Source organism: Lactuca virosa, chromosome 8 (genome assembly GCF_052849685.1).
Source record: "Lactuca virosa cultivar CGN04683 chromosome 8, Lactuca_virosa_CGN04683_v6, whole genome shotgun sequence".
NCBI lineage: Eukaryota > Viridiplantae > Streptophyta > Magnoliopsida > Asterales > Asteraceae > Lactuca > Lactuca virosa.
In genome coordinates, this window is record NC_136433.1 from 130,587,123 (window position 1) to 130,605,640 (window position 18,518).

The 18,518-nt window shown below is 36.8% G+C and overlaps 2 protein-coding genes across 2 annotated transcripts; one reads left to right on the top strand and one right to left on the bottom strand.

The window, feature by feature from the left end:
• The first annotated feature begins 12,130 nt into the window (after nucleotides 1-12,130).
• Nucleotides 12,131-14,618, top strand: LOC145134807 (putative E3 ubiquitin-protein ligase XBAT31). Its single transcript, XM_079069635.1, has 8 exons — nucleotides 12,131-12,488; nucleotides 12,588-12,650; nucleotides 12,824-12,895; nucleotides 13,004-13,125; nucleotides 13,231-13,371; nucleotides 13,442-13,549; nucleotides 13,667-13,928; nucleotides 14,081-14,618. Exons 1-8 carry the CDS (start codon nucleotides 12,309-12,311, stop codon nucleotides 14,393-14,395), a joined length of 1,263 nt encoding a protein of 420 aa, XP_078925761.1. The 5' UTR covers nucleotides 12,131-12,308; the 3' UTR covers nucleotides 14,396-14,618.
• An 844-nt stretch (nucleotides 14,619-15,462) lies between these two features.
• On the bottom strand, nucleotides 15,463-17,931 carry LOC145133042 (uncharacterized protein At3g17950-like). Its single transcript, XM_079067984.1, has 3 exons — nucleotides 17,792-17,931; nucleotides 17,544-17,687; nucleotides 15,463-16,053 (listed from the first exon to the last, which is right to left on the bottom strand). Exons 1-3 carry the CDS (start codon nucleotides 17,801-17,803, stop codon nucleotides 15,589-15,591), a joined length of 621 nt encoding a protein of 206 aa, XP_078924110.1. The 5' UTR covers nucleotides 17,804-17,931; the 3' UTR covers nucleotides 15,463-15,588.
• Nucleotides 17,932-18,518: the final 587 nt, after the last annotated feature.

Below are 18,518 nucleotides of genomic sequence, written 5' to 3' on the forward strand. Positions count from 1 at the left end.
TAAAGACATCAACAAACTGGTACTTGGGGATCATGTTCGAGGTCTTCCTGTTCTGAAGTTCGATAAAGAACACATGTGTGTTGCATGTGAAATGGGCAAGCAAAGTCAACAGAGTCATCCTTCTCGAGTCAACACAAAAGTTATTGAACCACTTGAATTACTTCACATTGATTTATGTGGTCCATCTTTAATCGAAAGCATTGGCGGTAACAAGTATATACTTGTCATAGTGGATGACTTCTCTCGGTTTACTTGAATATTCTTTTTGAAGCAGAAATCAGAGGCCACTCCCAAACTTAAACTCTTTATCAAGCAAATAGAAGTTCAACTGCGAAAGGTAGTTCGCAACATAAGAAGCGACAACGGGTTGGAGTTCAAGAACAGAGACTTTGAAGATTTTCTTGCAGAGAAGGGAACAACTCACAATTTCTCAGGTCCGTATACTCCACAACAGAATGGAATTGTCGAAAGGCGAAACCGATCTTTATGTGAAGCAGCCCGAACCATGCTGAGCTTCGCTTCTCTACCTCTATATTTTGGGCTGATGCCATAGCTGCTGCGTGTTTTACACAGAACAGATCTTATCTCAACAAACGTTTCTCCATCACTCCCTATGAGATCTTGAACAACCGAAAGCCTAATGTAAAGTTTTTCCACGTGTTCGGTTCAAGATGCTTCATCTTCAATTCAAAGGAGCACCGAAACAAGTTTGATGTCAAAGCAGACAAAGGAATCTTTCTGGGTTATTCCTTAACCTCCAAAGCATATAGGGTTCTCAACAAGCGTTCAAAGAAAATAGAGGAGACCTATTATGTTACCTTCGATGATAACTACGTCAAGAAACTGAAGACAACCGAAGGCTCTGTGGAGGAAATATTTCCAATCTCTGTTCAAGTTACGGTACCCATTTCAAACCTCTTTGAGCAGTACATGCTGCTATTTGATGAACCAGAAAAGGCTATTCTCTCTGAATCTGAAGCTGCAGACAACAAGGTAGATAACTTAAAGAAGATAATCGATGATGCTGCGAAGAAAATGGCAGAAGAACAATTGGTAACAACCGAACGGCCAGACACAAGCGGACCTCCAAAAGATAGTTCTCATATTGAGGGGGAGGGTTCGTCTTTTCCACATAACCAAGATTCACCATTCCAGGGGGAGAGCTCATCATCATTCATTCCAACTGAAAGTCAAGTCCAGGGGGAGAATTCTGAGCCTGAAGCTGAGGAAGTATCATCATTCGAGGGGGAGAATGGGAATACAAACGATGATGATATTCAGTCAGAATTTGAAGAAGAAATGAATGCTGAACTGGATCCTTCATATGATCCTAATTACCCTCCTCTCACCAAATGGACCAAAGATCATCCACAAACACAAATTATTGGTGATTCGACAGAAAAGGTTCTCACACGATCACAATTGAAAGCGAAACAAACTGCACTTTTCTCTAAAGTGGAATTCTGCATGTTTAATTCGTTCGTCTCCAAAGTCGAACCAAAGTCGATCAAGACTGCACTCGATCATTCTGATTGGGTACAGGCGATGCAGGACGAACTCAATGAGTTCGAGCGAAATAAAGTGTGGAGACTGATTCCAACACCAAAGGGTGCTTCTGTGGTTGGATTAAAGTGGGTTTTCAGGAACAAGATGGATAAGGAAGGAAATGTGATACGCAACAAGGCCAGATTGGTTGTGAAAGGTTACTGTCAAGAAGAAGGCATAGATTACGAAGAGACCTTCGCTCCAGTAGCAAGGCTAGAATCGGTTCGTATTTTTCTTGCCTATGTTGCACACAAGAACTTTGAAGTATTCCAAATGGATGTGAAGTGTGCCTTCCTAAATGGAGAACTGAAAGAGACGGTGTATGTAGAGCAACCACCGGGTTTCGTGAACGAGATGTATCCAGATCACTGCTACATTCTAGACAAGGCAGTCTATGGTCTCAAGCAAGCACCAAGGGCATGGTATGAAACTCTAACTAGATTTCTCAAAATTTCTAAGTTTAAACAAGGTTCGGTTGACCCAACCTTCTTTCGAAAGAAAGAGGGTGACCACCTTATGATCGTTCAGATTTACGTTGATGATATCATCTTCGGTTCCACAAATCCTGGCTTAACAGCTGAATTTAGGAAGTTGATGGAGACTAAATTTGTAATGAGCTCAATGGGTCCTATTAACTTTTTCCTTGGCTTGAATATAAGACAGGGACCCGAAGGCATTTTCATTAATCAAGAGGCTTACACGAAGACCTTGCTCGCCAAGTTTGGAATGATGGTAGATTCGAAAGTAAAGGTTCCTATGGCGTTTGGCACAAAGATAACACCTTCTCTGGACAAACCGGCTGCTGACATGACCCTTTATCGTCAGATGATAGGGTCTCTAATGTATCTAACAGCAAGTCGACCAGACATAATGTTCTCTATTTGTTATTGTGCCAGGTTTCAAGCTAATCCACGTGAACCTCACCTGCTAGCTGTGAAGAATATCTTTCGGTACATGAAGCGAACCTCTTCTCTCGGTTTGTGGTACCCAGCCAAAATCAGGGTTCTTTGTCCAAGCATTCTCAGATGCTGATCTTGGGGGATGTGGACTGGACCGAAAGAGTACCACTGGAGGATGCCAATTTTTGGACGACAAACTTGTTAGCTGGCAATCCAAGAAACAAACTTGTGTCTCTCTCTCTACTGCCGAAGCAGAATATATAGCTGTAGCATCATGCACATCTCAGGTCATTTGGATACAAAGTCAACTTCGAGACCACGACCTGAACATGAAGAAAATCCATCTATATTGTGACTCAGAGAGTGCAATTAGGATATGTCATAACCCAGTGCAACACTCAAAGATGAAACACATAGCACTGAGGTATCACTTTATCAAAGATCATGTGGAAGATGGTAACGTTGAAATTCATTTCGTAAGAACCACTAATCAATTGGCTGACATCTTCACTAAGGCCTTGCCTGAAGCAAGTTTTAATAAAATCCTACAAGGCTTAGGAATGATGGAAGCTGAATCTGTACCGAAATCTCTTTTGTCTCAATAAAAATTGGAAGCGAAATAGAGCGAACGCTCGGTCCATTTCGGGTTCGGTTCTTCCGGGAACCGAAATGAACCGAACGCTCGGCCTATTTCGGGTTCGGTGTCTCTGGGCTCGGTTCGCCTCTCATCTCCAAATGATGGTTTCGGTTGTATAGTATGTATACTCTTTTCTCGCAATTTATTTTATGTTTTTCCTTTTATTTTCATAAAATTCAAAAAAAATATTTTTCTTTCTGTTTTAATTCTTTTTCAGAAAATCTTATAAAATCCAAAAATATTTTTCTTTTCTGTTTTATTTCTTTTCAGAAACTTCAAAACTCAAAAAAAATATTTACTTTCATTTTATTGCAATATTTCATTTGTGTATAAGGACTATTCTCAATGATGGAGCTGGGGCAGGTATAATTCTTTATCTATGTACTAGCTAAGTGTCCCTAGAAGCATGCTGCTGCATGTTGACCCAAGCCTCAAAAGATTTTGAGTGAAGCCTTAATGACTTGATATATACAAATCATGTCTTCCCAATCAGGCTGTCAAATTCACTCTAATCATGAGTTACCCTACTCTTCTCAAATTGAGTTAAGAGTTTTTCTGCTTAGTCTATCTTTTATAGCAGAGGTACATTCGGTTCTCTAACCACCTTATTTATTCTCCATCATACTTCATCTCATAAATGTAACCCTTGAGACTCTCAGCATTACCACTGAGGTTTACGGTTACACAACTTCTGTGTTAATGATCTTAGTTTCGTGCCACTACGTGCTAAGTGAAACCCAAAATTCAAAACCTTTAAAGTATTGACGGTGAACAATTCAATGTTCTAGATTTCACCCTTTGAATTTACGAAACCACTTTTATGAAAGTACCTTGAAATCTCCTTTTATTTTTGAGAGATCCTTATGAAAATGTCTTTCACCAAGACTTTTCTTCCCAAGGGATCCATGTTTTTTTTTTGAGGTTTCTAATTAACAATTATCAACAAGTCACTGAATATGTTCCAAACCTACTTGTTTAACATGCCACATCGATCTCACAAGTACTTCGTTCTATTTCGGTCTTATGTCAAGTATCGGAAACCAGAATTGAAGCGAAAGCCACCCTTAATAGCCATATATATAAAAGATGTCTTTCAATGCTTCTCAACAAGTACTTGATCGTAATTCAACGGGAATCCAAACAAGCACTTTGAAGTCTCTCTTGACTTTTAAGGAAGAGATTCGTGCCCGGGATCCACTGATTTATGTCTTAAATGACATCACAAATTCCCACAAATAGTTTGATTTATTTCTTTATCTTTGACACTATCTTGCACGAAAATCTTGAATTTTCCAAAAGTCTTGTTTGGTTATTCATAAGCTATTCATAAATATATAGCTTCGGTTCCTAACGATGTAATGCAGTTATTTCCAAACGAAGGGATGGGTCGGTATAAAACCTTTGGAAATTATGGTAATAAAGATTTGATTAAAGGTTCAAGTGATGACACAGCAGGAAGTCTAATCGATTGGTGATTTGGAAAGAGGATAAGTATGGAAATGCGCATGAATTTGAATCGTTACCTAATCATGCGTCATCGGCTATTTTATCGGGGTTGCTAGTTGTCCAATCATGCCTTTTAGGCGTCGTTTCCCAAATTAATGGAATCATTGCTCACGATTTTTCTCTCTCTTCAAAATCGTATATAAGGGATTGATTTCTGTGGGATTCTTCTCTACTACGCTTCACCTCTCTCAAGCAAAAGAAGGCGATTTGGTATTCACTGTTCATCTTCTTCTTCATCAAGCTTCAACAATGGCTGAATCTTCCTCTGTTCAAGAAACCACTGCACGCTCCACTCTTCTCGCAATCAAGCCCAACCAGAACTTGTTGATCGATCTTACACCGTTCCTCTACGATACTTACATGTATCAAGTGGTGGAATGTCTAAAGTATTCCCCACTCATCAAAGCTCTATCAACGGTGGAAGTCGTACCAATGGCATGCCTCTCACAAATCTATTCCACTGCTACGTACGACAAAGGTGCAGAGAAGATTTACTTCAACATTCTCAACCAGAAAGCTTCAATCTCCAAGAGCCGATTTTGCTCGTTGCTAGGGCTCACTTATGACGAATCCATGGTGAATCCTGATTCCATCTCCACAGGTCAGCTTTTCTCGATGTTCTACAACACGGGGTACATTGAAACCCTAACTACTGTGACCAAGTTCAAGAAATCATGCCTTCCTCCTCAATGGAATGGCCTCTTCACCCTTCTCTTCAAAGGACTTTCCGAACGAAGTGCAGGATCTGATGGTGCTAGCAAGTCTTTCATGACTCTGCTTTATGGGTTGTACCATGGTTTCAACTTTGATTATGGTTCGGTTTTGTGGCTTCAACTTGTCCAAAGTTTGTCATCTGCTTCTCGCCACACAGAACTTTCATGTGCCCGGTTTTGGACCATTATCACTCAATGGATTATGGAGCGTTATCATGTTCCTATCATGGCAGACTCACTGCTCTCCTCCATTGCTACATTTCATACCACAAACATCATTGTCTCTCATCCGTCGAAGTTTATCTTCGTTGGCTCAATTCCTGAGTCAATGTATGCTTGTGTGTCCCCTGCGAGCAAGCTTATTCAGGAGTACAAGAAGCTCCGCTCTTCTGGTCCAAGGGAACTTACTCCTGAAATGTTAAAATCTATTGAGGAAGCAGACAAACCTGCTAAGCGGGGCAAGAAGCAAGAAGTGAAAAAGGGGGATAAAGGAGGTCAAGTATCAAAGGTTCAGACTCTAAAGAAGCGAAAGTCTGAGAAGGCAGCACCTTCCCAGCCCAAGCAGAAGAAGGTCAAGAAACCTGCTCGGAAGCTTATTCTTCAATCATCAAGCGACCCCGACTCCGAGTACGTGCCTACTGGTCATCAATCCATCATTCCTAGCGAATCTGAGAGCGAAAGCTCAGATGATGAAGGTTCGGCTCATGGTGGTACACCACCTCGTTCGCCTACACCAGAGGTACATGTTCGCTCCCAAGAACCTTCTCCTCCACCTGTTTCCATTCCTATTTCCTTACCTCACACTTTCCCAATAATCACCTCTCAACCTTCCTCTACCATTCCCATTCCTACATCTATTTTCTCTTAAGCTACAACAACAACCACCACTGGAGTTCAGACTAACGTATCTAATACAGGGGTTCGTACTTCAGCACCCGAAACCCCTGTTACTACCAAACCTCCATCACCCACCCAATCAACAGAGACCAATACCGTTCTTGGCGGTGAAAATGTTGATTATGACACCTTCTACTACAGTCCCTACAGGGTGCAAAGCGACGATGATGATGATGTCCCTGTCACCAAGCGCCATCTCAAGGAGCTGAATGAGAAGCTAGATAAACTGATGGCCTCCTCCTCTACTCAGGATTCCTCTTCTGAGTCTGCTATAAAAGGCTTGATGGCCACCTGGGTCAAGGAACACGAAGCTTCCATCACCAAAGCCACTTCCGCTATTGATGCTTCAACAAAAGTTTGCACGGAGGCGACCGAAAAAGTCGATAAACTAATTTCTAACGCAATCATTTTCCTTGAATCTTTACAGGGCACCGCAGAGCAGAATGCTAACAAGGTCAATGCCTCGGTTCAGACCCTCACTCAATCTCTTCAACAAGAGAAAGAGCTATTTGAGGTGCTTCGCAAGAACCTCACCTCTAATCACATCAAACATCAAGCTTCTGTCTCTGAACGTTTACATAAACTTCAGGCATATATTGCCTTGGAAAATAGAGTGATGGATGAACTTGCTCTGAGGACAAATCAACTCAAAACCCAGACTCTCAAGCTTAATCAAGCGAACAAGGAACTTGAAGCACTGCGTTCGGAGCGGTCTGTGGTTAAAAGCTCTGTTGGTAATGTTCACTCTATTATCCTTCATCTTCTTGAAGCCTACGATTCCGTTCTTACCATCTCGGTTCGACGACATTTGGCTGAGAAGTTACGGCCTGCTCTTGATATTCTAAGCCGGGTAGAGGGTGTTCCGGAGTCCGTTGTATCTCCGCAACAAGAGGGAGAAGAGACGAAGTCTTCATCTCAACCACCGAAACCACATCAACCGAACTCTCAACAACCGAAACCGAAACCACAACAACCGAAGGTGGTTACTGAACCGAAGGGGAAAAAAGCTTCAGGTTCGGGCATGCAGGATACGGGAAAAGAAGTTGCTGATGACATTGATGATGAGGATGATGTTGATATTGAAGAAACGGTTCCTAAACCAAGTTCTCTCAAAGCCAAGCCCACTGCTCAGGAGATTAAGGAAAAAGTCATTGATGCCCTTAATAAGGAGAATGAGAAGAGAGAAGCGAATCTGCTTAACTAGAGGAAATCGATGTTTCCTCTGTGGACGTTGGAAAGGCTACGAAAGGAGGTTATTGAAACTCCAAGTTCACATTGGCTGGAGCCCGTTCTTTCATTTAATGTCGAGAATTCTAAAGATTCCCAGTTTGACATGCCAATCACTCGTAGAGCCTTCATCTTATACTGCTTCGAGTCTATAGTGACGATTCCTTCTCCTGACCCGAAGGTTGATCAAGACTTGCTTGAATATTATCATGAATTCTCTCAACCTCAGTACCTTACCTGGAGTAACAAGAAGATCACAACAATTAAGGTGCTGAAACCTACTGCAGCAAGGAAGTTCATCAACATCAAGTTCAATGTGACCCGAGGATCAGATGGTTCGGTCCATATGATTTCCCTTGCTGATCTGCCAAATCTGAATCCACACGATTGGATTCTTCTGAACAACATCCTACTCTCCAATCAGAAAGAATATGATCCCATCATTGATCACATCAAGCGTATGCTAGTGTGTTACATTCATGAAGTGGCGAAGATGGATCAGGAGATTGCCACTGCTATACGCAAGAGGCCCTTAATCAAGCCTGTTGGGAAGGCTGGTGACACTAAACTGATGGTGAAGGGAAAAATTGATCCACAGTCTCACACTGTCAAGTTTCTTAGAGGCGAAGGTCAAAGATGCTTATTTGCTCTGGCTGACAAACATCTATTCTCCAATTCCTGTTTGGAGCACATTCTTGAGCTTATCCATGGGTGTGATCAAAATAGTGAAGCAGACAAGAAGCTGTTCTCAGTTATGCTTCGGTGGTATATGGCTTTCAGACAAACTCTTCTTGCCATCATTCCAAAATTGTTCAAGGTTGTGAAGCGAACTCCTCAACCTCCACCGAAGTGAAGTCTCGCCCCATTTGATGCAAAGGGGGAGATTGTAGGGTCTAGTAGTGTTGCGTCCTTGGGCTCGGTCCTTAGCCCAGTTTTGTTATCCGGTTTGGGCCTGTCCAACCGTATTTATTTTATTAGGGTTTAGTATTTAAGGTGCATGCATGCATCCTTTGTTGGTAGCGCTTTTATTATTCTTATCATTGTACTACAAACCCTAGCTCGCCTCTACAGTGGAAGTTCTTCATCGAGCTCTGATGAGGCGTGACTACATTTGAATCATTAAGCATTACTTGATTCTATATCGTGTTTATTGTGTTTGTTTGCTTTTATTGTTTAGCCTGTTGAAGATCTAATCGATCTAAGAGTTTTTCAACTCATCAGGTTTTTCTTTGCTCAGTGATGACATTGGTAGGGATGGAAAAATTAGGGAGAAGATGCAAGAGGTTATTTGGACTGCGTGGTTCAACTCCTGCCTTCGTGATTGCGAATCTATTGTTCATTTGGTATGCTTATGTGATTGTAATTGGACAAGGTAACCTCTTGATTTCAGTCGTCTGTTATGCTTTACCCCCGATTTCATTTGTCTTTTTGACTGTGTTTATTTAACTTCAAAATTGATAACCAAGCTAACAAACAAATCAAACAAAGGAGTAGGGATCATAACATCTTCTTTCGTGTTTATCCAACCAACCACTTCTCTGTTTTACAGCCGTCTCTTCTTTATTGGACATCGTCTTCAATGTAGAGCTTATTATGCTCCAAATCGGCCTATATAGGTATGTGGTTGTTACAACGTGGTTAATATCTCTTTTTATATTCAAAATTTCGTTTGACACATAATACATGAGTGTGTTCTTGATGGCAGAATCATGTCAAATGATCATGGTTTTGTTAATTGTAAGCCTGATTCTCTCTCTAACAATGAAACATATCCGAAGGTAACTATCACTAAGATGTTCCCATTTAAATTGCTAAACATTTATGATGATCTTGTTTAATCGTTCAGGGATCAGAGCTCCTAATATCTGATATGGATCAGGGATGCCCCTTTGATGAGGTTGCTAATATACTTCCTTTACTTTTTGAGCTGTTATATATGAACTAAAGATGCTGAAGTACTTATTATTTATGTTATAACAGAGTCCTCTATTACTTCAGCGGGAAAGATATTGTAAGCACTGTGATGCACATGTTAAGGGATTTGACCACCATTGTCCTGCTTTTGGGAATTGTATAGGTAACAACTTTAACACATTATTGTAGTTGAATGTTATGTTAAGAACCCTCTTTAGATAAATGGGATGCTACTGTTTTAATACAGGCCAAAACAATCATCTACTTTTCATGATTCTCCTAGTAGGATTTATAACAACTAAGGCTTGTTACATTATGGGTGCATCATAGAGTAAGCTTTCATCTGCAAAACAAGATTTATAATTTTGCTTATCTTGTCTGAGAGTAAAGAGTAGGTATGTCAATGTTTTCCCAACAACCATTTTGAATCTTGTTATATGGAAAACTTGTAATTATTTTGATTATGTATCCAAAAGGTTGGTTGGAATGAAACATTAGTTTCTAGCACAATGATATTCTCCATTCTGCAAGTGCTATGACAGGTGCATACTTGGTTTTCATTACATTCTATTCTTGTAGATATACTCATATAACATACTGAGTACTGACCTTTTGTTTTATGAAATTATTACGGGGTATTTCTGGCATGACATATATATTGTGTTAGTTTCAATATCAGAACATATGAGTTTGTAAGTTGTATAATTTTTATGGTCATATCTAACTTACCTTTGTCTGGATTAATAATATTTAAAAAACATTTGAGAAAATGATGACATACTTGCATATACATTGGAAAAGATATCCAGAGTTTAAGCATATTGTACAACCTCAACCAGGTACATTTTAATTATGTCCCTCCATTATCTTAAACAAAGAAAATTGACACTTTGACTTTTGACCTATATGTACTAATGATCATCTTAAACAAAGAAAAATGCATATGCTGTTATGGGTAAAGATATGTAACTGCATTGAAATTATGGTAAAAAGTAAAGTATATTTCCCATATTGGTAAAAAGAGTATGCGACCATTTACTGAATAAATTTTAATCATTCAGGGGAGACGATAACATTATCAAAGTTTATAAATCCATATGACAAAGGAAAATTTTGCAGAATTTGAAGGAGTTCATTGATGTCAAAGGCTAAACGAATTGAAGTTTATTGTTGTTGTAAATTAGTTAAAGCATCAAGTTTTAAGGTAATGTTCATAATTTTATCACCATCTTTAATTATATCTATTATGGAATATAGATTAATATATTTCTTGAAAGTAAACAGTTAAGTAACACAATGTTTTACTCCTTGACAAACAAGTTACACATTTACTTATAGTTGAAAATAAAATAAGATTACTAGTTAGAGAGAACAATAGCATCCCAAATAGCTAAAAAACATTTTATGACATGACAAATGAGTCTTGCTTATTATGCTATATCTGATCAACCATGAAAATTTCGTAAAACTCTGACACCAAAATCAAGTTCGGTAAAACGCGACAAAAGTGACGAAAAATAGGATTTTTGACACCAAAATCATTTGTTAATTTATGGAATAGATGTAAACATACTGGGTTTTAAAAAAGATTTAGGTCGGTTTAAAAAGAGATCGTATTTTGATTAACAGTTGTCAAATCTGATTGAGAAAAAACCAGATTGGATCCAAACCGGGTTTTGGGAAAAATAATTTATAAAGGTCAAACCGGATAGGCATTGGATTCAAGCTGAATTGGGTAAAACCGGTTTAAAAACGAATTTTTTTTTTATAAAATTTTCGATTTTAATATTGTAAAAAAAGAAAAAGAAATTGCAGTACATCTTTAACTCTAAAATTAGAAAAACAAAGCATGTCTAATAGAAATAGTTGTCATCGTTGTGTTTGTAGTTATAGTAGGGGTCGTTGGTCGTTGAGTAAATATTCAATTTTTTGTAATTGTCAATTTAGTCGTCAATGGTGTGTACTTATTCGAAGGTGAGTTATCTGTGGTGAGTGGGACCGACATGCCTATAGTTATTTTTTTCGTATGTATTTGTTGTTCGACCATATGCTATCGAGTATACCCAAATCATAAGAGATATTTTTTAATGTAAACTACGTTTTTAAGTAGTATGATGAACCAACACAACTAACATGACAACATCTATTTGTACTAACCGATGAGGGGCAAAATGGTCAATTTGACCATAAAAGCAATTAGTGACCACTATGTATCCACTTGAGAATGATAAAAAAAAAATTAAAAATATCCTCCAATTGCTAGTACTACAAACTGGACACAACGATCGTATACTCAATCTGAATCCAATATGATATGTAGATCTTAATTCAGACTAGTTTCCAGTTCAAACTGATTTTTTTAATGCACATCTAATTTGTAAGATAACCAAAATTCGCAAAAAAAAAAAAGGAATATATATTTTTATCATTTTAAGTTATTAACAATCAATATAACATAGTTTTTAACTACATATTATTAAAAGTTTATATTTCTACAATGTTAACTTAATAAGTATAATATATATATTTTTTCTATTCTTCTTTCAAATTTTCTAATACTCTTGCATATAATGAATCAAAATATTTTAAGTAAAACTATGAAAATATTAAATATTTGGTTAAAAGGAAAAAAAGTGACAGTTAAATCGAAAATATTACCATTTATTTTGGCCAACAGGCCATGTAACTTTAAGTAGAATCAAATCAATTATCCTATTAACGGACACAGATGCGAAAAATCGGGGCTGTCGGTACCCACTTTTGTAAAAATTGGGAATCTCTAGATTGCCCGTCATGTATCAGACACCTGCCCGTTAACCTCTCATTATCTCTCCAACTTAAACGTGAAAAAAACCGCTACCACTCTCTTGCTCCACCATTATCACCACCACCACCTTATCACTGGGTGGTTGCGGATGATTCCGGTGGACCTCCGCCATTTTTCTCCCTAGCATTTAAACCCTCAAAAAGATGGGTCAGGGGCTTAGTTGCAGGGTAAAAGACGAGCATTGGTTGTTCACAGCCGTGCAGTCAGGCGATTTGGAGACTGTAAGGAGTGTTTTGGAGAGAGATCCCGATCTTATTCAACAAACCACCGTCAACGATCGCCATTCTGCTCTTCACATAGCTGCTGCCAATGGCCGAATCGAGGTGGGTAATTCAAGAATTTCTTCATGTTCTTACTTCATTTTCTGTTTTTCCTTGATGGATTCGTTCAATGCTTCATACAATTTGTCGATTTTTGGTCAGATTGTTTCTATGCTTTTGGGCGATCAGTTAGTCAATCCCGATTCCTTGAATCGTCATAAACAGGTGTGTCAGGGTACTCTCTGTTTGAATTACACTTCAATTTTGATTTTATGTCAGTTTCATGAATCCAATGTGATGTATGGTTCATGATCTTATGGAAATTGGGTGATTTTCTTAATTCTCACCTTCTTCTTCTACTGATTTTGTGTAATTCGGTGATGGGTATCACTTGTTAGACTCCATTGATGTTAGCTGCAATGCATGGGAAGATCTCTTGTGTACAAAAGCTCATTGAAGCTGGGGCCAATGTATGTCAATTTCTTTCCTTTTACATACCTCAAAAAACACATGCATGTATCTGTTTTCAAGATCATTGTTCGAAGTCAACAATGGTGATACTGTTAACAAATTTTCAGATTTTGATGTTTGATTCACTGAATGGAAGAACATGTTTGCACTATGCTGCTTTCTATGGCCACTCTGATTGTCTTCAAACCATTCTTTTAGCTGCCAGGACCTCCCACATTGCAGTTTCTTGGTAGACTTTCCTATTCTCTTTTAAATTAATTTCTTTTACATGTAAATTAACGAACTAGTGATTTATGACGTAAAATTAATTTACAATTTGAAATGTGTTAAAAAGGGGATTTTCAAGATTTGTGAATATAAGAGATGGTAAAGGAGCAACTCCATTACACTTAGCTTCACGTCAACAACACCCTGATTGTGTTCATATACTTTTAGATAATGGAGCTCTTGTTTGTGCCTCTACTGGTGGATATAGGTAACATTTCTTCTCAAATTTCTGATTTTCAAGATTTTTTTTTTTAATGAAAATCAATATTGATTTACAGCTTTCCTGGTAGCACTCCACTTCATTTAGCCGCAAGAGGGGGTTCAATCGATTGTATCAGAGAATTATTGGCATGGGGTGCAGATAGACTTCAACAAGATTCATCTGGGTAACACTTTCTTCAAAATCATTTGCAAATCCTTAATCTTTTTAGCAAAAAGGTTCGATTTTTATCATCTTTTTCGACCTCAAAACTTAATTTGTTAACCTTTCTCACTAAATGCAGAAGAATTCCATACATGGTTGCTTTAAAGCATAAGAACGAGGCATGTGCAGCATTGCTAAACCCTTCATCAGCAGAGCCTCTGGTGTGGCCTTCACCATTAAAGTTCATTAGTGAGCTTCATCAAGATGCAAAAGCCTTGTTAGAACGAGCTCTAATGGAGGCCAATAAGGAGAGGGAGAAAACAGTCTTGAAGGGCACCAGTCACTGGGTTCCATCTCCATCACATTATGATTCCGATGGTATAGATGACAATATCTCTGAGGTAAGCTCAAAACTTACGGCCTGTTTCATATGATGGAATGGAATGAGTGATTACATTCCATTATTGAGTTTAGTCGGCTTGAAGGATTGAAATATAGATATCTAGGATTTTCATTTCATGCACAAACACGTAATTTTAGTTTTTAATTTCAGGTAAGCGAAACGGAGGTATGTTGCATATGCTTTGATCAAGTATGCACAATAGAGGTTCAAGATTGTGGGCATCAAATGTGTGCTCAATGCACTCTAGCTTTGTGCTGCCACAACAAGCAAAATCCATCAACTCCGCCAGTCTGCCCCTTTTGCCGGAGCAAAATTGTACGGTTGGTGGCGGTGGAAGTTAAAGCCGCCCATCAAAAGGCTTGGAAATCAAGAATGCCTACAAATTGCATTGAGGAAAGCTGTGGGCTATCGGCTGTATCCTCATTTGGAAAAGCAAGGATTGATCAATGCATTGATAAAACATGAAAAATGTCAAATTTATGTGTTAGCAACATTTTGGTTGAATATAAAGATCTGTGCCATATTGGGTATATGTATAAAGGATCTCTTTGTTGTATAATTTTCTTGTGGGGTAATCAGCAAACCAAAGGGTAATTTTCTTGGTTAGTAAGTTCAAGAGTCATTAATGTTAATGTTGCATTACTAAAAGATCATTTCAACCCAATATAAAAAAAAAAAGTGTTTGTAATTTTAGTGTACATTATATTGTGTTTATATGTGTATCTTGTATAGCCCAGTATAGTAGTCCGGTAGATTAAGCCCGTATACGCTTTATATAACATTATTTATTTTGATGAATGTATAAATACAGGTAAGTTCCTTTGAAGGAAGAAATATAAGAATAATTATCTACAAGATACAATAATAAATGCTAGAAATAATTATGTGTTTTATGCTAATACACATCTTTCTTAAAATGCATAAAATACATATGACTATTGGTTTTAATAAACTACTAGTTCTTAAACAAATAATAATCTAAAACACGAATTTTGAATAACATTGTTTTTAAATATTATGAGAACGATTGTTGTATAAAGCAAGATCCGATGTATCATGGTCAATGTGTCTCCGGCAAGATTTAATAAGTGATAAAGTGATTTTAGATTTTAGAAATCAAACACCAGCATCAAATTTATATGCTCCGTACATTTATTCATCACTACGTACTAGAACAATTTGGCTACCGTCGTACATTTTTATAATATTTTTATACAAGTCTTGTTTTTATTTGTGTTGAAGGTCATCTTTTTTTTTTTTTTTTTATAAAAAGACTTTATTCAATTTAAATATATAGATGATATAGACCTAAGACCCATATATATGTGATGGATTAAAAGTTAAAACAACCAGATATCATACATGTGATATGACAAAAACCCATCATTAATTCATGTGAATACACTTTTTAACTTAATTCAGGTGGATACACTTTTTAACTTTATTAAATTAGATTTAGATGTTAAGTGATATTTTATATGTATATTAAACAAGGCAATTATATATTTCTACGTGCATTAAAACATTGGCTGTTCACAAAATGAACCAAACAAATTAAACCCCATTATGAGTAGCAAATATGACAAATTCTTCACAAATGCACCCAACATAATTAATCTCAAGCTGTAACAAAGATAGGAAAGAAAACTAATTAAGTTTCAAAAACATGGAGGTCTCAATCTTCTACCCTCGTTCCTTCCATTAGAGTCCAAACCCGAACAAGGGCTTGACTGGGTTGGAGGCACAATTCGTCCATCCACAAACAACGAATTTGATAGCTCCCCAAAAGGTTGAGCTAACGCAAGCTCATCAGGTCCATATATCAATGGACCATGCTCATGACCTCGTCTGTGCTCCTGAGCAACTCTTCTTTCTACTTCTAGTAATCTTCCAAGGGGTACAGTGTTGTTTCTAGCGATATCAACATCAATGTCTTTTCGGCATAAACAAAAATTGAAACACCAAAGTTTTGATTTGAGGTTTGATCTTTCGTTGTTTCCTAAAGTTATGGTTTCTGAAGTTCTCCTACTTCTTAAAGATCTTCTTGAGAGCTCTACAATGCTTGAAACACCCAAAAGATTTCCTAATGTGATGCTCTTGTCATGAAAGAAAGACCCTGTTGACTAGATACAACCAATAATAATCTCAAAATAAGGTCACAATATTTTTAACTTGATTTTGGGTCAAATCCAATAATGTAATGCTATATATAACCACTTGCAATTGTAATGGAAGTTGTATACTGATATAGCCATATAGGTTTGTTGTAAAAAGATGCCTTGCTAGCCTTATTCTGGTATACCAAACATACCCATATAAGGGATGACAGTGACATGTGAAGGGCACAAGCTTCTTTCGGGGTCAGAAATGTCATTTTAAATGTCACATAGATTCACTAGCTTCAAGGAAAAGCAATTGATCATCTACTACCAAGGGCAGAAATTTGGTGTTATCTTCCATATGTCTTTATATATGTCTCATTCCAAAAGAAGCTTGGACTGAATGAGACAACTAGAAATACGAAACAAGAAATGGCTGATGAATCATGTACTAATTTTTAAGAACTCTTGTGACTTCAAGATTCTCATCATTTATTCTTTTATACATGGCTCTCTCTCTCTCTCTCTCTCTCTCTCTCTCTATATATATATATATATATATATATATATATATATATATATATATATAAACTCATTAATTTTTAGATTGAAATGTTATATGAAATGTTTTTAGTGTCATGAAAATTGCACTCTATTATATATATTTAATATTTTAGCCTTTTAGAAAAATGGGAGAGATTTAACTTTATAACCATTATATATATTTGTAAGGGTAAACTTTATAGAATTCATTTGGATTGTGAAATTATTATTATTATTATTATTATTATTATATATTCCATATAATTTTATTAGTCTTTAAGACTAATACATTTGAAGTCTACAAAGTTCAATAAAATATATTTAAATATTTATTTGAAAATTAAATTTTTTTTTATTTAAAAAGTTTAATGACCATTGAACTCCAAATAAATTAAATGTGATGACATCTTACAATAATATATTTCTAGGTTTGCAAACTCATTCAACTTTTCCATTAAACTTTCCAGACCTCTAAGATTTATAATATGGATCCTTATGTGTTTTGTAGCCTTTTAAAAAATGGAAAGAGATTATGATTTATGATGAATCTCCAAATATGTTGGTCATGTTACCGGTTCAATAAAAAAATGCAAATTTAGGAAGTACTTTCATTGTTTACCGCTATGTTATGCGTGAAAACGAAATATAATTAAAGTAATGCTAAATCTATGTCAAAAAGGCAAATTCTTATATTACAACCTTTATCATGTTGTTGTACCATTTGCTTCTGAGTTCGGCCAACCTCAGAAAGCGTAGGTATCCAATTAGGTACCAACATGATGAAACCAATCACTGACTCTAGACGTTCTTAATCCTGAAAAATCATGACTTTTTCGACTCAATGGAGGAAGTTGGATCCAAAATTAGATTATTCTAGCAAGTTTCAACCACTTCATCACCGGTGACAGGCAATGGATTAATAAATAAAAGAAAATAACGCAATAAACATTGAACACAAACACAAATCAAACCTGTGTATCTACATCTGAAGAAGAATCTGAGGTTAATGCAGGTGAGCCACTGAGCAAAGTGTTGCATGAGATTGATCCTGAGAAGTCATAGTCTCCTGGTCTCATATTCAAAGGCCGCAGTCCTAAAGGCCACCCCCCTTCTTCCTGCATTCAACTCAAAATGAACAACAAAAACGCAAAAAAAAAAAAATAATAATAATAATAAACGCTAAATGTGTATCGTCAGTAACAGTGGCGATAGGAGATACCTGTTGAGCCATGTAGAAGCTGAAAATGGTTTATCGGAGTTGATGAAATATGGTAACTAGGTATAGTTCAATCAAAGAGAAAAGTGTCATATATCATATCAGTTAGAGGTGTTCTTTTTCTTAAATAAATACAATGAGAATTTGATGTTTTGGCGATGAACAGATGGGTGTTATATGGCTTCAAAGAGTAAAAAGACTGAAGCATGATGGGGTCAAAAAGGAATGGTGTGGAGATGGGACATGTCTTATTATTATATCAATTCAAAACACCCTTTTCCCATTTGTTGTCTTGCTTTTATTCTAGGGTATTTTATTGTTTAAGGAAAAGAATAAGTATATCACCTGCTCTTCTTAGTCTATTTATAACTGGAATATATAACCTTTTTTGAAACTTAAACCATCAATCTAGGGCAATAAAGCCGGGTGCAATGAAATTTGTACAATCTAGACATTATAATTGTCTTATTATTATTATTTTTTAATTATTTGTAATTACCTTTTTTGTTGTACATATATATAGGCTTAAGAACTGCTAGATTAAAACCTGATGCGTGGTCAAACTTTATAATGGTTAGTGTACAAGGAAAGATTATTGACTCATTACATGTTGAAAATTGTAGGTTTAGGTAAGGTGTGCAACATCAAATTAGGTTTGATATAATAGTTTGAACCAAACTATTGTAGTGGTAGTTCTCTCTCTCTCTCTCTATATATATATATATATATA